Source organism: Mirounga angustirostris, unplaced genomic scaffold (assembly GCF_029215605.1).
Source record: "Mirounga angustirostris isolate CCGP_5_RB_7025 unplaced genomic scaffold, mMirAng1.0.hap1 SCAF_11, whole genome shotgun sequence".
Taxonomy (NCBI): Eukaryota; Metazoa; Chordata; class Mammalia; order Carnivora; family Phocidae; genus Mirounga; species Mirounga angustirostris.
In genome coordinates, this window is record NW_026991719.1 from 93,658,914 (window position 1) to 93,682,438 (window position 23,525).

General features: G+C 34.8%; 1 protein-coding gene across 2 annotated transcripts in view; it reads right to left on the minus strand.

Moving 5' to 3' along the window:
• The window catches only part of LRCH2 (leucine rich repeats and calponin homology domain containing 2), a 99,782-nt gene that overhangs the window by 30,173 nt on the left and 46,084 nt on the right, over positions 1-23,525 (minus strand). For both annotated transcript variants that reach the window (XM_045881732.2, XM_045881736.2), the window contains exons 7-14: positions 20,075-20,162; positions 19,655-19,766; positions 19,370-19,467; positions 19,214-19,272; positions 17,200-17,307; positions 11,311-11,376; positions 1,387-1,435; positions 1,189-1,305 (exon numbers count right to left, since the gene is read on the minus strand). In XM_045881732.2, coding sequence (XP_045737688.1) covers positions 1,189-1,305; positions 1,387-1,435; positions 11,311-11,376; positions 17,200-17,307; positions 19,214-19,272; positions 19,370-19,467; positions 19,655-19,766; positions 20,075-20,162 — 697 coding nt within the window. The remainder of the gene's footprint in view (positions 1-1,188; positions 1,306-1,386; positions 1,436-11,310; positions 11,377-17,199; positions 17,308-19,213; positions 19,273-19,369; positions 19,468-19,654; positions 19,767-20,074; positions 20,163-23,525) is intronic.

Genomic DNA, 23,525 nt, shown 5'->3' on the forward strand with positions numbered 1-23,525 from the left:
AATGTCAGAATGTCAATATAACTGCAAATCTGTAAAGACTTGGGATAAACAGACTTTCACCGTTACTGACCAGGGTTCTGTTTAGAAATGTCCTTGTTATTTTTCCCTTTTATTTCTTCATTATCTCTCATATTGACCAGGTAACATGAAGCTCAATAAAAGGATTCAGTAATTACTTGTAGGAGGATGAAACTTATCACAGACTTGCTATGACACATAACATTCTTGTTTTGGTCGTATGATACTACTTCCAAATATGTTATATTCCCATATAAGGAAACAGATCAATGTGTACAGATAACCACTTCACTCAAACAGAGAAAACCATGAAATATAATCTTATCCGTTAGTGATATAAACATCAAACTACCTATAATTTAGCACAGAACCATGTATTTACATAAAATTATTATTATTAGATAAAAATTAGGCTTTGGGAAACAGAAAGGTGCACAAAAACAACAGAATTGGGTATTCATGGGGTAGGAAGCTTGTCTGCACTGTTCATCTGTGTCAGGAATTCCAATAATGGATTCTGACTAGTACTGAAGATTATGCTAATTCCACTGGTGTCTATAAACATAGCAGACTTTAAACACAAATGAATAATATTACAATATTTACAAAGGTATACACAGTAAAATTTCATTAAAAACCTGTTAACTAGAAATTTGAGATAATTCAAATAGTCTTAAGTTTTTAACTAAGATAAAAGATCATCTTAAGAAATCCAAGGGTGCAAGAAGAAAAAATGGGGGAGAAACACTTGTAAGTATTTTTAGAGCCATGTAAATAGCATTTATTTAGACAGAAACAGTTAAATGCTAATTGCAAATATATGCGAACTATATAGTGAAAGAAATCTACTGAAAGACCTTTTCTAGGCAATTCTTTTAAAACATAACTACATATTGCTACAACTAGCAGTATAGCAAACATTCATCTTTCATGTCAAGTATCTGGTAAATCACAATTCACATTGATCTACAATGTCATTCTTAATTATCCTAAATTACTGAAATTTTATATATTTAACTAGATCATATTATCTATACCCATGCATGTGGGAAACCAAGATAAAATAACACATTTACTATACGTAACTAGTTATAGTCTACGTAATTAATACAAAACTTATAAAATCAAAACTAATAATTACAAAGTAAATTTTGCAATTTAATAAAGTACCTTGAAATATTCTTTTCTAATCTGTTTGCTCCGCCTCCTTTCTTCACTCTGCCAGATTATAGGTTGAGATTCTGGCCACTGCTGTTCATCTATTTGATCCTTCTGATTTTCTAAGGGCTGTAACAATGAGACAATTTCTTTTAACTAAATAAATGAGAACAAAATATTAGATATAACAGAAATTCATTTTCCTCTTACCTGCCATGTGAGGGGTGATAACGGAGAATTAACTTCATCTGCTGAGACACTACAAAATTAAAGATGCCTTAATATGTTAAAAAATTTAGAATTACCCTTAGGAATTTATTTTGAACAATATAAAGTTGTCTCTTTATTTTTTAACCAGAAATCTAAAGAATTTACCCATGTCTATGGTTTGAACTAATAACATAAAACTTAAAGTCGACAAAATCATATTTAAGTTCCCAATCACTTCTATTCCTTTAAAAAAACATCAAAATGAGTTTATTTAATATCATCCTATGCAAAGGACTACTTTAAGGACTTTTTAGAGGCCAAAAGAAATGTAATACCTAGACATACAGTGAAAAAACAGAATGTTTATTACATTAAATCATTACAAAAAACTAATAATTTTATACAAATTTATTTTGTTTAAATGCCAAAGAGATTAGGGGAGTAATTCTTTGACTATTGAATTACAAATTATGAACCTCTAACCCTTCATTCTGACACACAGGGGCTATGGTAGAAATTCTTTTCATCTATTTTTGTCAGGAAAGTAGACCGCACATGTTGTCATTAGGTAAGAAGTTCCTTTGGAAAAAATACACAGACAAAATGCCCACTAGAACTGTTATTATTCAACACTGTTGTAGAACTTCTCTATTATACAGTAAGAAAAGAACATTTAAAAATTAGAGAGAAAGAAAGAAATTTTCAAAATTTATGGAAGACATGATTATCCAAGGGGGAAAAATCTATTATTATTAAAAGAAGGTTACCAGTTATAAAAAAAATATACAAAACTTAATAGCTTTCTCATGTATCAATTATAATAAGCTATAAAATATATTAGGAAAAAAATTCATTCATAAAAGGAAGGAAAAGCAAAAATACTAGGAACAAACTTAACTTAGACATGCATAAAACCTACATAAAAAAAACTACCCATGTTGGGGCACCTGAGTGGCATGATCAGTTAAGCATCCGACACTTGATTTCGGCTCCGGTAATGATCTTGGGGGTGTGAGATGGAGCCTGCTTGGGATTCTCTCTCTCCCTCTGCCCCCAACCCTGTTCCCCGTTCCCGTTCATGCTCTCCCTCAAAAAAAAAAAAAAAACCCTACCAATGTCTAGTAAGGAAACTGAATAACTGGAAAATTCTTAGAAAGACTAAATATTATAGGTATAACTTCTTCAAATTAATTGACAGCTCAAGTAAACTATAATAAAAAAACAAAGTATTTTGGGGTTTATATTAAATATTTGATAAAAGAATTTCGAAGTTAATTTGGAAGACTGAATGATAAAGAAGAGAAAAGTTACATAATTGCATATATTCTATTAAATTAAAGTAATTAAATACTACTAGATCCAGAATTTATAGATTTTCCAGTGGGAGACAAGTACAGGACCACACATGTAACAACTTATGATTTAAGAAATGAAATTCACAATAGTCGTAGAAATGATAGGTTATGTAGCAAATAGTGTTGAAACAACTGATTAACCAATTATAAAACAAACACAGAAAGAAAGAAAGAAAAACAGAGGGTGAGGAGAACAGGGAGTGAGAAAAAGAAGGAGAGAGGGTGCAAGAGAGGAAGAAAAAAACTAAATACTTTACCTCATATCAAATACCAAAATTAATGACTAAAAGATTTAAATATTAATAAAGATGAAATCACATAAGTATATGAAAAATATGGGCAGTAATTTTTTAAATGTTGGGGCAGAGGGGGTATATGGAAGAAACAATTAAACTAAATATTGACAAAACACAAAAAAATGTAAGAATTAGACTTTCCATCTGGCCAAGATAGAATAACAGTGATCAGATTTATGCCGTGATGGAAAACACTAAAAGAACAGACAAAATATATAAAATTCTGCTTTCCAAGACACTGAGTATCAGGCAAGAAAAAAAAAAAAGACATTTTATCCCTTACAGATGGGTAACAAACAAGGGAAACCCCATAACTGCATCAGGTTGCTGCAGGAAAAGAGTTTCTAGGCTTCTAGCCCAGAGAGGAAGAACCAGAGTAAGGCCCATGGGGCTCCCTGAACTGAGGAGACAGAGCTGGGAGCCAGGGTGAAAAAGATGGATGGAATTAACAGGACAAAGTAATAGAGAAAAAAGCAATGCACAGAGAAAGAACTTAAAAGTTCTACAGAAGCATTCTTAAAATTTTAACAGAGTACTGAGCCCTGATCATATGTATGAGAAAACTACACTAGGCAAAAGAATGAACAACCAGAAAGATTAGATAGAATAATTCTCCAACTCTGAGAGGACTGAGTAAATAATACCAGTTCCCACCAGCCAGACTGGAAAAGCATATAGTTCACGGGGCATCAGCTATAGTACTAAGAAAAGTCTTGCTCCAGTAGGGGGCCAAATCTGGTCCTAGACTAAATGCCACACTGATTCCACATAGTAAGTCATAAAACCAAATCCCACAAATATCAAATTGTCGCCAAGTAATTTAACCACGTCCTAGAACAAAGTTCAAGAATATTTATAATACTGTAAAATCCAGCACCCAAGAAGGTAAAGCTCACAATGTCCAGCATTCAATCAAAAACTGAATCAGGTAATGTTCAGAAGCTAGAGGAAAAGACTAAACATGTTAAGTACAGACACAAAAGACATAAAATAAATAAAAATCAAAGTTCAAGAGATGAAAAGTACAACACCTGAAATTAAAAAAAAAAACTGGATGGGATTAAATGTAGATTGGACATTTAATAGAGGGGAGCCTGGCTGACTCAGCTGGTACAGCATGAGACTCTTGATCTCGGGGTTTTAAATTTGAGCCCCATGTTGGGATGGAGGTTACTTAAAAATAAAATCTTAAAAAAAAAAAAAAAAAAAAGAAATGATTAGTGAAAGTAAAGACTTAGTAAAAGAACTATCAAAAATCAAACACAGGGGGCGCCTGGGTGGCTCAGTCAGTTAAGTGTCTGCCTTCAGCTCAGGTCATGATCCTGGGGTCCTGCTTCTCTCTCTCCTGCTCCCCCTGCTTGTGCTCTCTCTCTCAAATAAATAAAATCTTTAAAAAATTAAAAAGAAAAATCAAACACAGAAAGAAAAATATTGAAGAGGACTGAACAGAAACTCAGTGATTGGTGGGAAACTTCAAGTAGCCTAATATAAATATAATTGGGGTTCCAGAAGAATAGGTCAGGGGACAGAAATTATATCTGGGCCCCAAAGAAGAAATAAGGGCCCCAAATTTTCAAATTTCCTGAAAACAATAAACCCACAAATTTGAGAAGCTCAAAGAACTCCAAGCAAAAGAAAAATGAAGAAAACTACACTAAGATACATCATAATCAAATTACTTAAAAACAAATGATAAAAAGAAAACGTAAACAGCAGCCAGAGAAAAACGAAACATTAGGTTCTATGAAACAAACACTCACAACAGAATTTTCATAAGAAACAACACAATCCAGAGGACAGTGGAGAAAATTCTTTAAAGTACTGAAAGACAGGTGCCCGGAGGGCTCAGATGGTTAAGCATCTGCCTTCGGCTCAGGTCATAATCTCCAGGTCCTGGGAGAGAGCCCCACGTCGGGCTCCTGGCTCAGCAGGGAGCCTGCTTCTCTCTCTCCCTCTCCCCCTGGCTCATGCGCTCTCTCTCTGTATCTCTGTGTCTCAAATGAAAAAACAAAATCTTTTTAAAAAATGTACAATAGGTACATAATAAATTCCAATGTTGATTTCAAGGAACAGTTTCTCCCACATTCAAAAAAAAAATAAAGTACTGAAAGAAAACAAAAATGTCAACCTAGAATTTTGTATCAGCAAAGATAGCTTTCAAAAATGAAGGTGAAACAAAGACTTTCTCATACAGAAGCTGAAAGGATTCAACACCAGCAGACCAGTAATAAAAGTAGTGTTAAAGTTTCTCCTTCAGGTAAAAAGAAAATTATACATGAAAATACAGAGCTACACAAAGGAATACAGAGCTACTAGAAAGAGATGGTAACTAAGGGAGGAAGGATAAAAGACATTATTCTGATTATTTAAATCTCTTTAAAGAAATAATTGAGGGGTGCCTGGGTGGCTCAGTCGTTAAGCGTCTGCCTTCGGCTCAGGTCATGATCCCAGGATCCTGGGATCAAGCCCCGCATCAGGCTCCCTGCTCTGCAGGAAACCTGCTTCTCCCTCTTCTACTCCCCCTGCTTGTGTTCCCTCTCTCGCTGTGTCTCTCTCTGTCAAATAAATAAATAAAATCTAAAAAAAAAAAAAGAAAAGAAATAATTGACTCTTTAAAGCAAAAATAATAACAATGTTTTATGGGGTTTATAACATATATATAAGTAAAATGTACAGCAACAACACCACAGAGGCCAAAAGGGAAGAAAGAGAAGTATACTGTTGTAAAGTTATGCAATATATGAAATGGCATAATAGCACTTGAAGGTAGACCGCGATAAGTTAAACACTATACTTTATTTTTTTAATTTTATTTATTTATTATTTGTCAGAGAAAGAGAGCGAGCACACAAACAGGGGGAGCGGCGGGCAGAGAGAGAAGCAGGCTCCCCACTGAGCAAGGAGCCCGATGCAGGACTTGATCCCAGGACCCTGGGATCATGACCTGAGCCAAAGGCAGACGCTTAACTGACTGAGCCACTCAGGTGTCCCAGTTAAACACTATACTTTAAACCCTAAAATAATCTCTAATGTACAATAACAAAAAATTATAGCTAATAAGCCCATGAAGGAGATAAATAGGAACTTTAAAATAAAATTAAAAAGAGGAAAGATGTCTATAAAGGATAAAACAAAAACACATTAGAAGATGGTAGATTTAGGGCGCCTGGGTGGCTCAGTTGGTTAAGCGACTGCCTTCGGCTCAGGTCATGATCCTGAAGTCCCAGGATCGAGTCCCATGTCGGGCTCCCTGCTCGGCGGGGAGTCTGCTTCTCCCTCTCCCGCTCCCCCCTCTTGTGCTCTTTCTCTCTCTCACTCTCGCTCTCAAATAAATAAATAAAATCTTTAAAAAAAAAAAAAAAAGAAGATGGTAGATTTAAATACAGTAATATCAATAATTCCATTAAATATAAACAATATTAACATTGCCATTAAAAGATGGTCAGATTAAATAAAAAAAGGAAGATGCTAACCATATGCTAAATACAAGAAACCCACTCTCTCCACAAAAACACAAATTGCTTAAAAATAAAAGGATGGAGAAACATGTATCTATCATGTTAACACTAATCAAAAGAAAGCTGAGATGACTATACAATATCAGAAAAGTAGACTTCAAAGAATATTACCAGAAATATAAAAAATGTCATTTCAAAATGACAAAGCTATAAATTCACCAAGAGGACACTACAGTCCTAAACATTTATGTATCTAACACAGAGTATATGAATATATGAAGGAAAAATGACAGAACTTCAAAGACAAATCCCCCATTAGTCTTGGAGATTTCAATAGTCTTCTCTTAATAACTGATAAAACTGACATTGTAGTGTGCCTAGGGGGTGGTGTGGTGGTGAAGACAAACAGTAAACAAATAAAAGAAGTATATATTCAGAATGCCAGATGGCAAAAAAGTATAAATTTAGAATGTCAGAGGGTATTCAGTTTTTTGTTTTTGTTTTTTAAAGATTTTATTTATTTATTTGACAGAGAGAGGCACAGCGAGAGAGGGAACACAAGCAGGGGGAGTGGGAGAGGGAGAAGCAGGCTTCCCGCCGAGCAGGGAGCCCGATGCGGGGCTCGATCCCAGGGCCCTGGGATCATGACCTGAGCTGAAGGCAGACGCTTAACGACTGAGCCACCCAGGCGCCCCGAGGGTATTCAGTTCTTTGGAGAAAAATAAAACAAGGTATGGGAAAAAGGACAAAGAAGTGGGGGAGGCATGCTCTTTTATTTAAGTTGTCCAGGGAACCCCTTGCTGATGAAGTGAAATTTGAGCAGAAACCTGACTCCAAGGGAATAAGCCATATGGTTATCTAGGGGGGAATCATTTCAGGCAGAGGCAAAGCCTTGAGGGAGCAGGAAATGCCTGGTGTATTGAGATGCAACAAGGAGACCTAGTATATAGTATAGCTAGAGAGGAACTAACTAACCAGGAAGACCAGGCAAGAGAGGAAGACAGGAGGGAGCCAAATAATGTAGAGGTTTGTAAGTCCTTAAAGGACTCTCGTTTTTATTCCGAATGAGATGGGAAGTCATTAGAGAATTATGAAGAGTGATATGATCTGACTTACATTTCAACAATCTGATGCTTTTTTGAAAAACAGACTAAAGGAAAGCAAGGGCAGGAAACCCGTTAGGAGGCTTATGTAACTGAAGTTGAGATGGCTAGAGCTGAAAAAAGTCAGAGAAAGACCTATCATATGATTTCACTTGTATTTGGAATTTAAGAAACAAAACAGATGAACATAGGGGAAGGGAAGGAAAAATAAAATAAGAGGAAAACAGAGAGGGAGGCAAACCATAAGAAACAGTTAATAGACACCAAACTGAGGATTGGTGGAGGGGTGGTGGGTGGGGGGATGGGCTAGTAGGGTAATGGGTATTAAGGAGGGCACTTGTGATGAGCACTAGGTGTTAAGTAATGAATCAATAAATTCTACTCCTGAAACCAATATTACACTACATGTTAAGTAACTTGAATTTAAATAAAAACTTGGAAGGAAAAAAAAGTAAAAAGAATAAAAATAAAGAATAAAAATAAAGAATATTTTTAAAAAACATGGCAAGGGCTAGGGTGGTAGGTGTGAAGGTTGTAAGAGGTGATCAGATTCTGGGTATATTTTGAAGGTAGAATCAACAAGATTTGCTATTGGATTAGATAAGGCATGTGAAAGAAAGTGACATGTTAATTCAAGGTTGACTCTAAGGTTAATGAGCTGAGCAACTATAAGGATGAGTTGATATTTTCTGAAATGGGAAAAAATACAGGAAAAACAAATTCAAGAGGGGCGCCTGGGTGGCTCAGTCGTTAAGCGTCTGCCTTCAGCTCAGGTCATGATCCCAGCATCCTGGGATCGAGCCCCCCATCGGGCTCTCTGCTCCACGGGAAGCCTGCTTGCTTCTCCCTCTCCCACTCCCCCTGCTTGTGTTCCTGCTCTCGCTATCTCACTCTCTGTCAAATAAATAAATAAAATCTTTAAAAAAAAAAAAAATTCAAGACATACAAGGAGGGATTAAGAGTGTGGTTTTGGAAAGTTAAGTTTCATATGCCTATTATACAACCACGTGGAGGTGCTGAGTAGGCAACAGGTTATACAACTCTGTGGTGTATATATATGTAACACATGCACGTGCAAATATTCATGCACACAGATAGAAAAAGGGTCTAAAGGGAAAAATACCAAAATACTATGACTTGTCATCTCTGGAGAGTGGGATAATAGGTGATATTTATTTATTTATTTGCATTTGCTAAATTTTACAATTTTTCAACAATAAAGCTACATTAATCTTATAATCAGGAAAATATTTTTTTTAATTTTGTTTTTAAAGAAAAAATTGAGCGATTGTTTTGAAAATGAGAAAAGTAGAAGCAATAGTTATGGGGTGCCTGGGTGGCTCAGTCATTAAGTGTCTACCTTTGGCTCAGGTCATGATCCCAGGCTACTGGGATTGAGCCCTGCATCAGGCTCCCTGATCATCGGGAAGCCTGCTTCCCCCTCTCCCACTCCCCCGGCTTGTATTCCCTCTCTCACTGTCTCTCTCTCTCTGTCAAATAAATAAATAAAATCTTAAAAAATAATAATAATAATAGTTCTATGAAGGAGAGGCCAGGATTAGATATCACACTTTTGAGGTTTGGGCAACTGGGTCTTTCTCAAGAGAATATTAGGAGCCTGGAGAGGAAGCTTAAGATGGGAATGAAAGGAAGTGAGGGGGAAAGGAATAACACAAACTTTAAGGAGAGCAAATATATAAGATAACAGAATCAGTATTTAAAAAGGGTGGGAGTGGGTTAAATCCAATTAATGAAATTTGAGTAGAGGAATGTTTCTAGACTTGAGTATAAAAAGTCATCTTTACACTTGAACTGAATTCTGAAAGCCTAAGTGAAAAAAAGAAGAAAAGGCAATCCCAGTAGAGAAACCAGGATCTAGAACACAGAGATGTGAAACCATGACAGAATAAAAAAACAAAGTACTGTTCCTAACAGCAAAAGGTGCCAGTGGAAGAGTGCATGCTAAGGTTTAAGGAAGGCAGAAACTCACTTCAATCTTACGGGTTAAGCATTTTCAGCTTTATCCTAAAAGTGATAAGGAACCAGTAGAAGATAATAAATGGCAGTCACACAGTTAGATGGTTTTAGAACCATCACTCTTACATCAGTGCAGAAGACAAACTTAAAGGTAGGCAAAAGTGAAGCATGGAGATATGTCTGGGGACTGTTGCAGTAATCCAGGAGGAAAAGGATGGGGCCTAAACCAACATACATGGCTGTGCTAGGAATGGAGAAGTTGGGATAGATGCAAGTAATGCTGGGAAGCTATAATTTTCAGGGCACCCGGGTGGCTCAGTCAGTTAAGCGTCTGCCTTCGGCTCAGGTCATGATCTCAGGCTCCTGGGATGGAGCCCCACATCGGGCTCTCTGCTCAGCGGGAAGTCTGCTTCTCCCTCTCATTCTCCCTTTGTGCGTGTTCTCCGTCTCTCAAATAAATAAATAAACTCTTTAAAAAATATGGGGCACTGGGTGGCTCAGATGGTTGAGCATCTGCCTTCGGCTCGGGTCATGATCCCAGGGTCCTGGGATCGAGCCCCACGTCTGGCTCCTGGCTCAGCGGGGAGCCAGCTTCTCCCTCCGCCTCTCCCCCTGCTCATGCTCTCTCTCTCTCTGTATCCCTGTCTCGAATGAATAAATAAAATCTTTAAAAATAATAATAAAAAATAATAAAAACAAAAATAAAACAAGCTATAATTTTCTGTGATTGACTAGATTGGGAGGGGTGCATAAGAGAGAAGTTTCTGATGATTTCAAAGTTGCTGATTTAGGTGACTGAGTAGTGGCACACTCACTCAGGCAAACGATATAGGAGAAGAAATAAATTTGGGAAAAAATAAGTTTAGTTTAGACTGTGAGGTATCCAGGAAAAGATATCAGTGGGATGTGTGAATCTCAAGGAAGCAAAATGTTCTTGTTACCATATGTTAAGACTTGGGGTTCTGGAACCACACAACCTGAGCTTGAATCTTCACTGTACCACTTACTAACTGTATGACCTTGAGCAAATTATGGTAATTTCTGAGCCTCAGTTTTCTCCCTTACAAAATGGGGTAACAACAGTAACAACTTCATAGAGTTATTATGAGGATTAAATGAGATAAGACATCTAACCCACTCAGAACAGTTTGCGTATAAAAAGCATTCAAGAAATGTTAATTCTCTCTGTGTATGCTGCTATACCCACCCTACCCGAAGACTTGGACCTTTACACTCCTACAGGAATGGCCCAGGAATTGAACCTGATGCAAATTTTCAAACTGCCAAAAAGATAAATAGAAACTTTCAAGGTTTTCTAGTTCTCTGGAATTCATACATATTAACTTAGACCCTGTATTCATATAGAAGAATTTAGTAAAACTCAATTGAAATGAAATAAAAAGTGAATGATAACAGAACAAACACCATGATGAAGAAACACATTATTCCCAGCAGTAATGGTCATACAATAAATGGTTTGCTGAGTTAATAAATGCTTCTATCATTACAACAAAATGCAGGTATGAGCACAAAAAGAGATCAGATCAGCATTTTTGAATTTGTTTATATCGAAAGTAAATTTAATTGGTGCTAGAACACACTTCTTCATTAAATTATCTAGTTACATTAAATCTATATCATTTATTCAATTAAAGCCCACATATGGGAAAATCACTGTTAGAGAATCAAGTTTCATTATAAAACACTAAATATAAGGACTAAGATATTTTTATACCTCTTTTCGCATTCCATAGTTTGTTTTGGCTTGTTTCTTGGGACAGAAGTTGAATGATTAAGAATCCTAGAAGTAAATCAATACGTTAATTCCAAAACACATTAAAGAGAAAAGTGTTTACACATGATATAAAAAATCTCCATAATAAACTGCATCTGGTCCATGAAGATCTCTGCTAGAAAACAATGTTTACATATTATTTAGATCTAATGCCCATGACTATTATGAAGAAATGAAGCTCACCAACTCTTCCACGCATCTTCTTTTATAAACCTTTTCTCGAAACCGGGATATCTTCTAACCATGCTATTGCCCTGTGTGTATCTAACTTTTGGCTGAGACAGAAAAACAGATGCAGATTGTTTAGGTGCCATCATGACTGATTTCATTTTCCCAGCACAGCAAATGACACGAGTTATGTTGATGCAACAGATGACCATTTTGCCAAAAGCCAAATAACAAATCTTAATTCTAAATGTAAAGCCATGTTAAAGTTCAATTATTTAAAAAAAAGCTCACAAATTTATTAAACTTTTAGTACCCAAATGAAATGGTATTTGAAGAGAACAAAAAAGAGAAAGAACGACAAACCATCATGAGAGAACTACTTGTCCATAATTTTATAGAATTCTAAGTATTAATCCCAAAGTCAAAAGTAATGAATTAATAACTTTCTTTCACATAAGTCACTAACCTATTTAAGAGTTCTTAATATTTATTTACTATAGATTTAAATGTAACTTACTTTTCAATTTAAAGTTTAGTCTTATAAGGAATATGTCTTTTATTCAAAAACCTTTGGATGTCAACTATCAAAACATAGAGGAGAAAATAATTTAAAATTAAAACCACATATTTACTACTAAAAGATATCATAAGCTAAAGATAAGTTGGTAATTACAGAAAGATGGTTAACCTAAAGAAACCAATTTCCATTACCTCGGTTTCCTCACTAGCTTGGATGGATTAAAGCCTCCCTAGGAGGAAATCACAGTGAGGAGCAAAGGACAAGTATCACAGGCAAAGCAGTATAGCTTTGCACCAAAAACCACCTTTATTCTTCTTAGTATGGACATATACTAAAATTGCATTTAATCCCGAAATGCAAAAGAACTAAGGTAAAAAAATATCTAAGACTATTAGGAAGAAATACACCTTTAAAGAGTGATTTTTAAAAAGGAGATGTAACAGTGAGAACTGTCCTGAGGGGTGAATGTCAGAATTGCTGACAGCGGGAGGTGAGGGATCAAGCTACAATGCCCTCACTACAGTAAATTCTGAATTGTCCGCAAACCACACTTACTAGCATTGTAATTACTGATGTCTATAAATCAGACTGGAGCAGAAAGAAAAACAAAGTTGAGATCCACTTACCTATAAAATGTACTTTATATACTTGAGAATTCCCCTACGTAAACGCTTGTTTATACATGGGTATTTAATGTTTTACTCTGTGATACTCAAAGTCAAAATAAACATCTATTTTATCTAAATATCTATTCTAGATTATTAACACATTTCCCTAACCCAGTTACTAGTACTGTATTTTAAGTAAATGACTATAAAATTCAGCTGCACCAACCTGGCCCCTTAATACTTAATGTTTCCACAAACTCTAGATACCTTGATGCATGTCCTGCTGCTCTGGTCCTCTGGAAGAATTTTTCACTGAATGATGCTCTATAACACAAAGGCCTCCATCTGTATTCACATTTCCCGTACATCAACCAAACCAAAAGATGGGAGAAGTAAGATGTTTTGGGAGAGGACAGGGAAGTCATTAGTAAAGCAAGCAAAAAAGAAAGAATGGATAGATTTCAAGGGTTGGGAGAACTACCTAATTAGTTACAACAAGCTAGAGGTTAACATGATGCCCCTCAAACTGGAATATTCATATATATGATCAGAAAAAAAAAATCACATGAAATAGGTTATGTATATAATTCCTGTAATTCTGAACCAAAATAATAAACTTCTCAAAATGTGATTTTCCTTTCCATGATCCTTAATTATACTTCAATATAACTTTTCAAAATTACTTTTTTTTATTTAGCCATATTACATAGTTAAGAAGCACATCTTTCCGCAGTACGTGAAAACTCTCAGGACACACTTAACAGCAAATAAAATAATTATTAAAAAGAAAGATAACAGAAAATACTATGCAAGTTAGCAGAAGTGAACATGCAATGGGAACCAGTCAACTGAAGCTACTCATTGCAAAAGCCCACATATATCGTAATCCTTTCTTTATGATGATAACCACACAAATTTTAAGAAGCCACCTAAACATCAACTTATTCAGCCACATAATAAGAATATCTGTATAAGAAAATGAACAGGGGCGCCTGGGTGGCTCAGGCAGTTAAGTGTCCAACTCTTGATTTCAGCTCATGTCATGATCTCAGGGTCACGACATCAAGACCCACATCAGGCTCCACGCTCAGCGCAGAGTCTGCTTGAGACTCTCTCTTCCTCCCTCTCCCTCTGCCCTTCCCCCCCAAAATAAATAAAATCTTAAAAAAAAAAAGAACAGTAGTTATTTCTCTAATAATTAGATTTAAGAGGGTTGGTGGAAATTTGAAGAATTAGCTAAATAATTTAGAACATTAAGATAATTTTTTAAGATGATAGTTTTTTTTAATTTCCCAAATTAGTGAAGATTAAAAACTTACAGAATAGCTATTTTAATATAAGGAGCTTCATCAATTCAGAGGGACTTCAATACACTCAAATACAAGTAGAAATAATCCAGTACTTTAACAAGGGGGGTAAAGATTAGCTTCTAAAAGCTCAACAATAAACTATCAAAACAAAGTAGCTTAATCTATGCATCTCAGACAAAGAGGGAGCAGTCTTCTAAAAACTGGCCTTCAGACTTTGAACACTTGTGAGTTATCTACTTGATAATTTATTTCATCTCCTTCCCCACCCTTTTTCACTATTAATTCTGTGCAATACCCTCTTGTTATTTTCCTAGGGTAGTTTCACCACCAAGTACCAGTATAAACTTATTTAAAGAATAAAAGACACCTTTAAGAATAGTATGAACTAAACAATTGGCAAAGCTGCTTTAAGAAAATCATCACCAAACTCAATCTAAGCAGTTTTTTAATTGCCTTTAATTCGGGAGTACATGCATGGCTTCTTTCAGCTAAAACTAACACTGTATTTACCTTCAACTATTTGCTACCTAAAAACAGTTAAGTAGCATACAGTCAGAGTAGGAGTTCTAGGTGGTACTTTCTGATATGTGAGGGTAATCTTACTCCACATAAATCATTTTAAATCAAGACAAACAAGCAAAAACATTAAAATGACTGTGTTAAAACCTAAAATGAAATGTTATAACTCCTGATTGACTTACAATTTTATCTTATTTTATTTTGTTTTAAGATTTTATCGATTTATTACTTAGAAAAAACGCACATAAGCAGGGGTAGGGACAAAGGGAGAGAGAGAAAGAATTTCAAGCAGACTCCATGCTGAGCATGGAGCCTAACTCAGGGCTCAATCTCACGACCCTGAGATCATGACCTGAGCTGAAATCGAGTCGGGCGCTTAACCGACTGAGCTACACAGGCATCCCTGACTTGCAATTTTAAATAGCATTTCAGATTCGTCATTAATAAAGTTGGAACCTAAAACACAATACAGTGTGAAAGAGAAAATCTATAACCAGAGAAGGTACAATTAACATCAAATCCTCTAAGGGATGGATATATCTTTATAGAAGATTACTTCTGATTTTTTTGGACTCACTCAAATCAAGTACTGTAATAGCAAACAAAAATTTTAATTATCTATGTCTAAGAGATGTGGGCAACAGCAACATATTTTAGAAGAAGGGAAGAGATTATTTAGTGAAGAAAATGCTAGATTCAGCATACAAAAATTCTGAGATCAGTTTAAGTTCAGTCATTAACAGAACAGAACTGGCCAAGGATCTAATTTAAATTGTCTATACATTACAGATTTTAAAAGTAAAATGTACTCCTTACATTATGACCAGATATCATAAATATTTTAAGGCCTTCCAAAATGGGACATAATTATTACATTAATGTCACTGCATATTAATATTTATCTTAAAGGATCTATATTCATATGTGCTAACATCTGAAAAGCTGATGAAGAGAAACATCAGAGAGAAATTACTTTTGCACACATCTAAAAAAATAGCAAGTTATTTAGAATGAACATAACTAAATTAATGGTTCCTATTAGCTTTAAATTTGTTAATCTCATCTTCAAGCAAGCAGTTAACTAATACAGTATTAACTGAGTACCTACCATGTACAAGGCACAGTGCTAGGCGCTATTTTGTACAGATTACAAAACTATCACAAAAATAAAACCTATGAAACATCATTTGATGTTGTTTCTAAGCTAAAAAGAATAATTCAAGTTATAGGAATAGATGAAAAATAGTAGAAAACTGAAAAATATAGAAATGATATCTATGACATTGTTAAAATCTAAAATTATACACTCAAATACTATTCTTAACCTAATCAGAGAAATAAATATTGCTGTGGGTTCTTTTAAAATCAGTATTCTCTGCTCATAATGATAAATACAATTATTTCACCTGTTGGGTAGAAGAGACAGAAACTCAACTATTTTTTAAGCTAGACAGAGCAGGTGGTGGCTTGCTTCATCAAGCCTCTTAAACCATGGGGGCGACCAATATACTTTGATTATACTGGAGGGAGAAAAACATACATAACCTCACAAGTAGCCAATATAAAAAAAGGTCCATTAGAAATGAATCATAGGAAAAGATTAGAAAATAAATTTCACAGAAAAGGGTGACAGAAAGTTATGGTAGAAGAAAAACGTGAACTGGGAATGAGGATACATTAGATAAAGAAGGGATAAAGAGGAATGATATTTTCTAGTATGGTTTTTAATTTTCTAAGTGCAGAATTTATAGCTGCACAAAAAAGGGTATTTAGTAATTATTTTAAAAAATAGTGGCCCTTAAAACCAGACACTTGCAATTTGATAAGTTTCAATAGTAATTATTTTTCAAAGCATATCTAAAAGCAAATGCCAATGTACTTAAATTTTAAACGTTCCAAAACATGGTCATGTGACCCACAAACATTTATTTTTTGGTTAAGAGAAGTACTTATTAGTTACCCATGTTAAATGCACCAAAATTATTCTTTTAATTTTCTCCAAACAAAAAAACTCAAATCTTCTTTATTATTTCAAAACAATAAATGTAGTACTCTCAGTACATAAAGATGGCATAATAGCTGACCCTCAGCAGCACAGAGAACTTCTCCTGTATTAAAAATGGACTTGCACTGATTTTATATTCATTCATACGTCTTCCTTATTGCCAATGGCATGTATCTGGGGAAAGCTTAGCCAGAGGGAGAAATCGTCATTGACCAAGGAACAAACCAAAGTGAACCTGTGACCAATCATCATGTTGATTTAATCAACCATTATAAAATTCCATTCAATTCTAAGGAGTTTACACATATCCCAAGTAATCTGGAATCTGATAAAAAGTGCACTACATACACATGACATGTACTTGGGGAGAAATGCTTATAATGTATCTAATGCTATTGTGAGCTAAAATAAATATCAACAAATAAATCAGTTATTATTATATAGCACATAGGAATAAAAAAGAGACACCTACACAATAATTAAATAAAATGACCATGTGAATATAAAGTATTTGTCAATTGTGTACATATCTTTACACTTCTCTCCTAATTATTTCCTATTGTCTTTTAGTAGTTAGTCCCTTGACATAGATCTTAAGATGGTCCTACTGTTTACTGGAAACTTCATTTGATAATCTTTGAATAATCATTTAATGATTATAAAGTCTGCCTATTTAAATCTCATTACTGAAAAAAATACCTGTTCTTCTGCTCTTGCTGCAGTAACTGAGCGGCTATTTTCCTCAAATCAGTTACTTCCTTCAAATCATCATCCTCTTCCTCTGCAAGTAACTGTTCCTTCCCAAGTCTGAAAGATGACACAAACATGGTTATCCAAAATGTAAGGCAGATGATATTTTACTGACAGCTTCCAGAAATAGAAACCATTTTTTCATTTCTAATATCATGTAAAAAGCTAATAATCCTAATGTCCTTGTATTTAAAACATTAAAATAAGAAATAAGGAATATTTAAGGAATATAAAAATATATCTTCTATTCAATAGGAAATGTACGATACTGGTGATATTAATATAATTAACGGCTAACAAAGTAAACTGTATTACCATTTTGTAATTGCTGAAATGTGTAATTTAACAATGCATACTCCCCAGTCTTGAATGTAATAAGAACTGCAAAGTTCTAATATGCCTGTATTTATAAATATCAAATGTTATAAAAATTTTACTAAACCACTAAACTTTTATCAGTTTATTCATCATGATGTTAAAAATCTCCATGTAAAATGTTTGAGTAGAAGAAATGCGAAATAGGTCCAAGTAAGATTGGCAAATTTGCAGGAAAATGCTCATTAAAATACATAATTTTTAATCAAAGAGAACAAAGGAATTTTTAAATAAGTTGTTCTCCAAACTCTAGTAATTTTATCCCAAAGGTATTTCATTTAAAACACAGTATCAAATCCTAAGACTTTGTATCTTGACCATATCTTGTATGCCACTGTGACACTCAATCCAACTGTCTTCATGAGATAAGGTGAGAAAGTAAGAGAAAAATGAAATATAAAGAGTAGAAGACAAAGCAATGTACCACCTTATGCGGTACCAGAGATGACTAATTCATGACTGATTAAAAAGTTACCAGTGAGGTCATGTGGAGGAAGCACAATGTAAAGAAAAGAGAAAAGCTTAGGGATCAGAAAGAGCTAGGTTCACACCCTAGGTTCTAGTGGACACTAAGTGGTTCTAGGCAAGAAAATTTAGTCTCCAAGCTTCCCCTTGCTCATCTGTAAAAACAGGGACAGTATCAACCCTGTAGCATTTATTAAAGATTAAATAAGAAACATGAGGGGCACCTGGCTGGCTCAGTTGGAAGAGCATATGACTCTTGATTGTGGAGTCATGAGTTCGAGCCCCATGTTAGGTGTAGAAATTACTTAAATAAAACTTAAAAAAAAATAATCTTTGGGGCACCTGGCTGGCTCAGTTGGAAAAGCATGCTACTCTTGATCCCGGGGTCATGAGTTCCAGCCTCATGTTGGGTATAGAGAGTGCTTAAAAAAAAAAAAAATTTAAAACTGTAAAAAAAAAAATAAATAAATGAATAAATAAGAAACATGGGAAAACACATAGCACAGATCCTGGTACATGGTAGGTATTCAACAAATGTTCCCTCCTTCCTTCCTGCAGCTACAAAGCAATTTTAAGGAGTGACTGAATATGGCAAGTCATATTCCATCATTTCATAAGATAAATGAGCAGAAAAGATCCAAAGTGGAAGGATTTTAATAAAATACAGAGGTAAATACCCTTAAAATTACTATAACCAGTCTGATGAAATGGAAAGTGTATTAGACCAAGAGTTGGAAGACCTGAGTTCCAGACACTTGAAACTCCAGGAATGTTTCCTTATTAGCCAAATGATGCAAAAAATCATCTATTTTAAAGAGTTGCTAAAGAGCTCAAATGAAGCAATGTATGTGAAAATACAGTCCTCCCCGGTAATAATAATAGGAGAATTATACTTCTGGGAGGCAGGGGAAATATATATACTACACTCAGCTTAATTGCTTACTATAATTTTCAGTTTAATTTGAGGAATGCAGAAAAATGAAGTACTTACAAATTAACTATCTGAACACCACAGGTAAATGAACCAAAAATTATATTCTTTCAAAGTACTTTCAAGTAGGAATACCTAACAAATATTTCATGTATAAGTAACATTTCAATTTGAGAATTCCTGTGTGCTTACCTTTTTTCATCTCCCAATTCTTCATTTTTCTGAGATTTCTCAGGACCTTTTTCTTTCCCCTTATATAAAAGAAAGTTATAATTTTAAATCTATGTGGTGTATTTTTGTAAGATCAAAGAAAATATGTTATTAGTATTTGTTCAAAGTTTTCTTTACCTTAAGGAAAGAGACATATGATCCAATATGTGCATCTCCTTGTTCAGGAACTGCTACATCTTCTGTGTTAGGGTCAATAAAATCATACACCTCTTGGTCTAATTAAAGATTAATATTTGTTAGAAAATATAAATAGTAAACAGTAGGCTTTCATACTGTATTATTTAGAATAATAGTCGATTTTCTCAATAAAAGAATTGGCCAAAGATACTATAATTTTTCAAAATGCATTTTTAATAAGGGCAATATACATGAAATAAAAATAGCAGGTGCCATATGAATTACCTTTCTGAGAATCAGGTTTACTTCCTATTGAGTGACTGTCATTTCTTGATGTCTGCTCTCTATTTGATTCTGAGACTTGAGAGTGAAGGCTGATTGTGTCATCATCTGATGGCTGAAAGGAATAAGCACAAAGTACAAATGAGGCATTTTAAAGATAGAATAGGATTAAGTTGCTTTAATTTCACATAGGATGTGTAGAGTATCTGCTTTACATTTCCAGTTCTCAAACCAAAAATTAATATGTTAAGGTTTACTGCTCTGCTTCTAAAAATGTGCATGTCCTTTTTTCATTTGAAGTCATAAAATGTAATAATGATAATATTTTTAAGCAAAATAAATCAAGTGTGTTCAAGTGTCTACCTATTTCAAAACTCTAACAAAATTTTAAAATAAAATAGATCAGCAATAGAAAAGACTCACTTCCGTTGTAGATAATCGTTTCTCTCCATTATCACTTCCAATTCCAGAGTCAGGGCCATGATTTTTATTCGGATAAAAGTCTTCCATACTATGGAAATAGAAATTCTAAGGGCAATTAGGGTTTTCTTCTTAAATAAATACAGACATGACCTAAAATTTCCCTATATAATAGAGAATATATTCTCTTGATGTCTAAAATCCTTAAGAACATGAAGGGAAAATATCAGAAATCTTCCTATAAAATATTTTATTCATATCCCTCATGTAATATTTTCCCTGCATGTGCTCTGTTGTAAAGTGTCAATTGTTGGGGCACCTGGGTGGCTCAGTCAGTTAAGTGTCCAACTCTTGGTTTTAGCTCAGGTCATGATCTCATGGTTGTGGGATCCAGCCCCGCATCGGGTTCCATGCTCAGTGAGGAGTCTGCTTGAGATTCCTTCCCCCTCTCTCTCCCTCCCCCTCTGCTGCTTCCCCCACCCAGCTCGTGTGTGTGCACGCACACACCCTCTCTCTCTAAAAAATAAATAAAATCTTTAAAGTGTCAATTGTTAACAATAACCTATTACTTCTCCTGAGAGGTACAGAAAAGCAGAGAGTCCTGCTAGAAAATAAACTTAATGAAAGACATTTTTATTTTTCTGGTTTAACAAATTTCACCATAGAACGTTGAAATATTTTTTAACTTTAATTCATAATTTCTTCATTAGCTCTAAAAATATGCTTTAGCTTTATAAATAATGCCCATCCAAAAATTAAGAGAAAATGCAAAAAAACAAAAAAAACAAAAAACCAGCAAAGAATTGAGTAAGTCATTGTTTTGGTATGAGGACTGAACTGTCCTTACAAATTTCTGAATTACACAACAGTATGCCACCCAGGTTGTAAAGTATTTTTCACTTTACTTTGCAAATTTACATACATGCAAATTTGCATATATTCTATAAAGACCATTTTTTATGTGCCAGGAATTAGGCTAAGTGCTTTAAAGATGATACCTCATACATGCCTTGTTTAAATTCTAGCAGGTTGGCGTTTTCTCATTTTGCAGGTGAGGAAACAGAGGCCAGGACGGATTGAACAAGTTACCCAATGACCTGCAACTTACAAATGGCAGTTTAAATTTGATCCCAAGAATCTAACACTATAAAGTCCCTGATCTTAATCACTATGCTATATTTCTTCCCCAAATACTGATCTGTACAGTTTTCAGGAGTGTATCAATAAACTCAGGTAAGCAATTACCAAGTAAGTGCCAGGCACTATGCTGAATGCTTGAAATGAAATGAGATGAATTAAAAAATGTTTGGCCTCTAAGGGCTCTCAGCCCAGAGAGGAAGTATGTTTATATATTTTGAAGACTATCACAAAGGTAAATATAAAGTACTATGAGAAAAGAGAAATCAATTCTTGGTAAGTTTAGGAAAGGCCTCACACAAGAAAGTGGCATTTGAGCTTAGTCTTGAAGGATAAAGAGAGGCAATACTTGCTAGCATTTACTGAGTGTCTACACTGTATTAGCTACTGTGCCAGGTACACATATTTTATTTATAATCCTTATATTCTGCCATTTATGCATTATTTCTTTTTACAAATGAGGATAATGAAGCTTATAAAAGTTAACTTCCCAGGGGAAAAAATGTAACTTTTTTTTTTAAGATTATTTATTCATTTACTTGACAGAGACTGAGAAAGCACAAGCAAGGAGAGCAGGAGAGGGAGAAGCAGGCTCCCTACTAAGCAGGGAGCCCAATGCGGGGCTCGATCCCAGGACTCTGGGATCATGACCTGAGCCAAAAGCAGATGCCCAACCGACTGAGCCACCCAGGTGCCCCCAAAAAATGTAACATTTACTGAATATCATTTCTTGAACTAGTTGCCAAGCACACATTTAATTTTCACAACAAGCTTATGAAGTGGGTATTGTTAACATCTTAAGTAAAGAAACAGGCTCAGAGAGATTAAATAACTTACACAGGCTACACAGGAATTAAGAGGTTAAACCATGATTAGAAGCAAAATCCATCTGACGCCACTGCACAATAATATATCCATGTAGGGCGCCTGGGTGGCTCAGTTGGTTAAGCGACTGCCTTCGGCTCAGGTCATGATCCTGGAGTCCCGGGATCGAGTCCCACATCAGGCTCCCTGCTCAGCGGGGAGTCTGCTTCTCCCTCTGACCCTCCTCCCTCTCATGCTCTCTGTCTCTCATTCTCTCTCTCGCAAATAAATAAAATCTTAAAAAAATAATAATAATATATCCATGTACTATACTAAAATATATGTGTATTTGTAATAGTTGACAACGACAGTAATAAACTATTTGTTGAGGAATTGCTCTGCAGGACACCTGCTTCTCCCTCTCCCACTCCCCCTGCTTGTGTTCCTGCTCTCGCTGTGTCTCTGTCAAATAAATAAATAAAATCTTTAAAAAAAAAAAAAAGAAGACTGGTTCCTTTAAAAAAAAAAGAGAACAATGAATCATGGAACACTACCTCAAAAAAAAAAAAACTAATGATGTAATGTATGTTGACTAACATAACATAATAAAATAAAAATAAAATTAAAAAATTAAAAAATAATAAAATAATAAAATAATAAATAAAAATAAAAATAAAATAATAAAATTTAAAAATAAATAAATAAATGAAAGAAAACTAAGGACTAGAGACGTTATGACACAAGGACATAAAGTTATCAAGAGCTGGAGAAGGGCTTCATGGGCCCATATATCTGACTCCAAAAGTTGATATACTTAACTACTATAATGCTTACCTATGTAGAATAAGAGTTTACAAAATAGTCAAGGCATGGAAGGCTATTCTAGGTAGTAAGAACCATAAAGCCAAAGGCATGAGTGTAAAAGTGGAAAGTGCATACGTGAATTAGTTCTAAGTAGTTCAATACAGGCTGTGAGTAGGAAATTAGCACACCCCAGAGTCACTTCATTAAGTAAACTCTATTAACCTGCACTATCCTATATAGTAGCCACTATCCTATATATGGTTATTGAGCACTTGAAATGTGGCTAGTCTAAATTGAAATGTGCTATAAATGAAAAATACACCCCAGATTTAAATGATGTAATAGAAAAAGAACATGAAATACCTTACTAACATTTTTACATGAAATACATGTTGAAATGATATTTTGGATATACTGGGCTAAATACCATTTTTTTGTAAGATTTTATTTATTTGTCAGAGAGCGAGCACAAGCAGGGGGAGCGGCAGGCAGAGAGGAGGGAGAAGCAGGCTCCCAACTGAGCAGGGAGCCCGATGTGGGACCCCAGGACCCTGGGATCATGACCTGAGCCGAAGGCAGACACTTAACGCACTGAGCCACCCAGGTGTCCCTAAATAACATATTATTAAAATTAATTTCACCTGTTTCATTTTTACTTTTTTTAATGGATTACAAGAAAATGCAAAATTACATACGTAGCTTACATTAC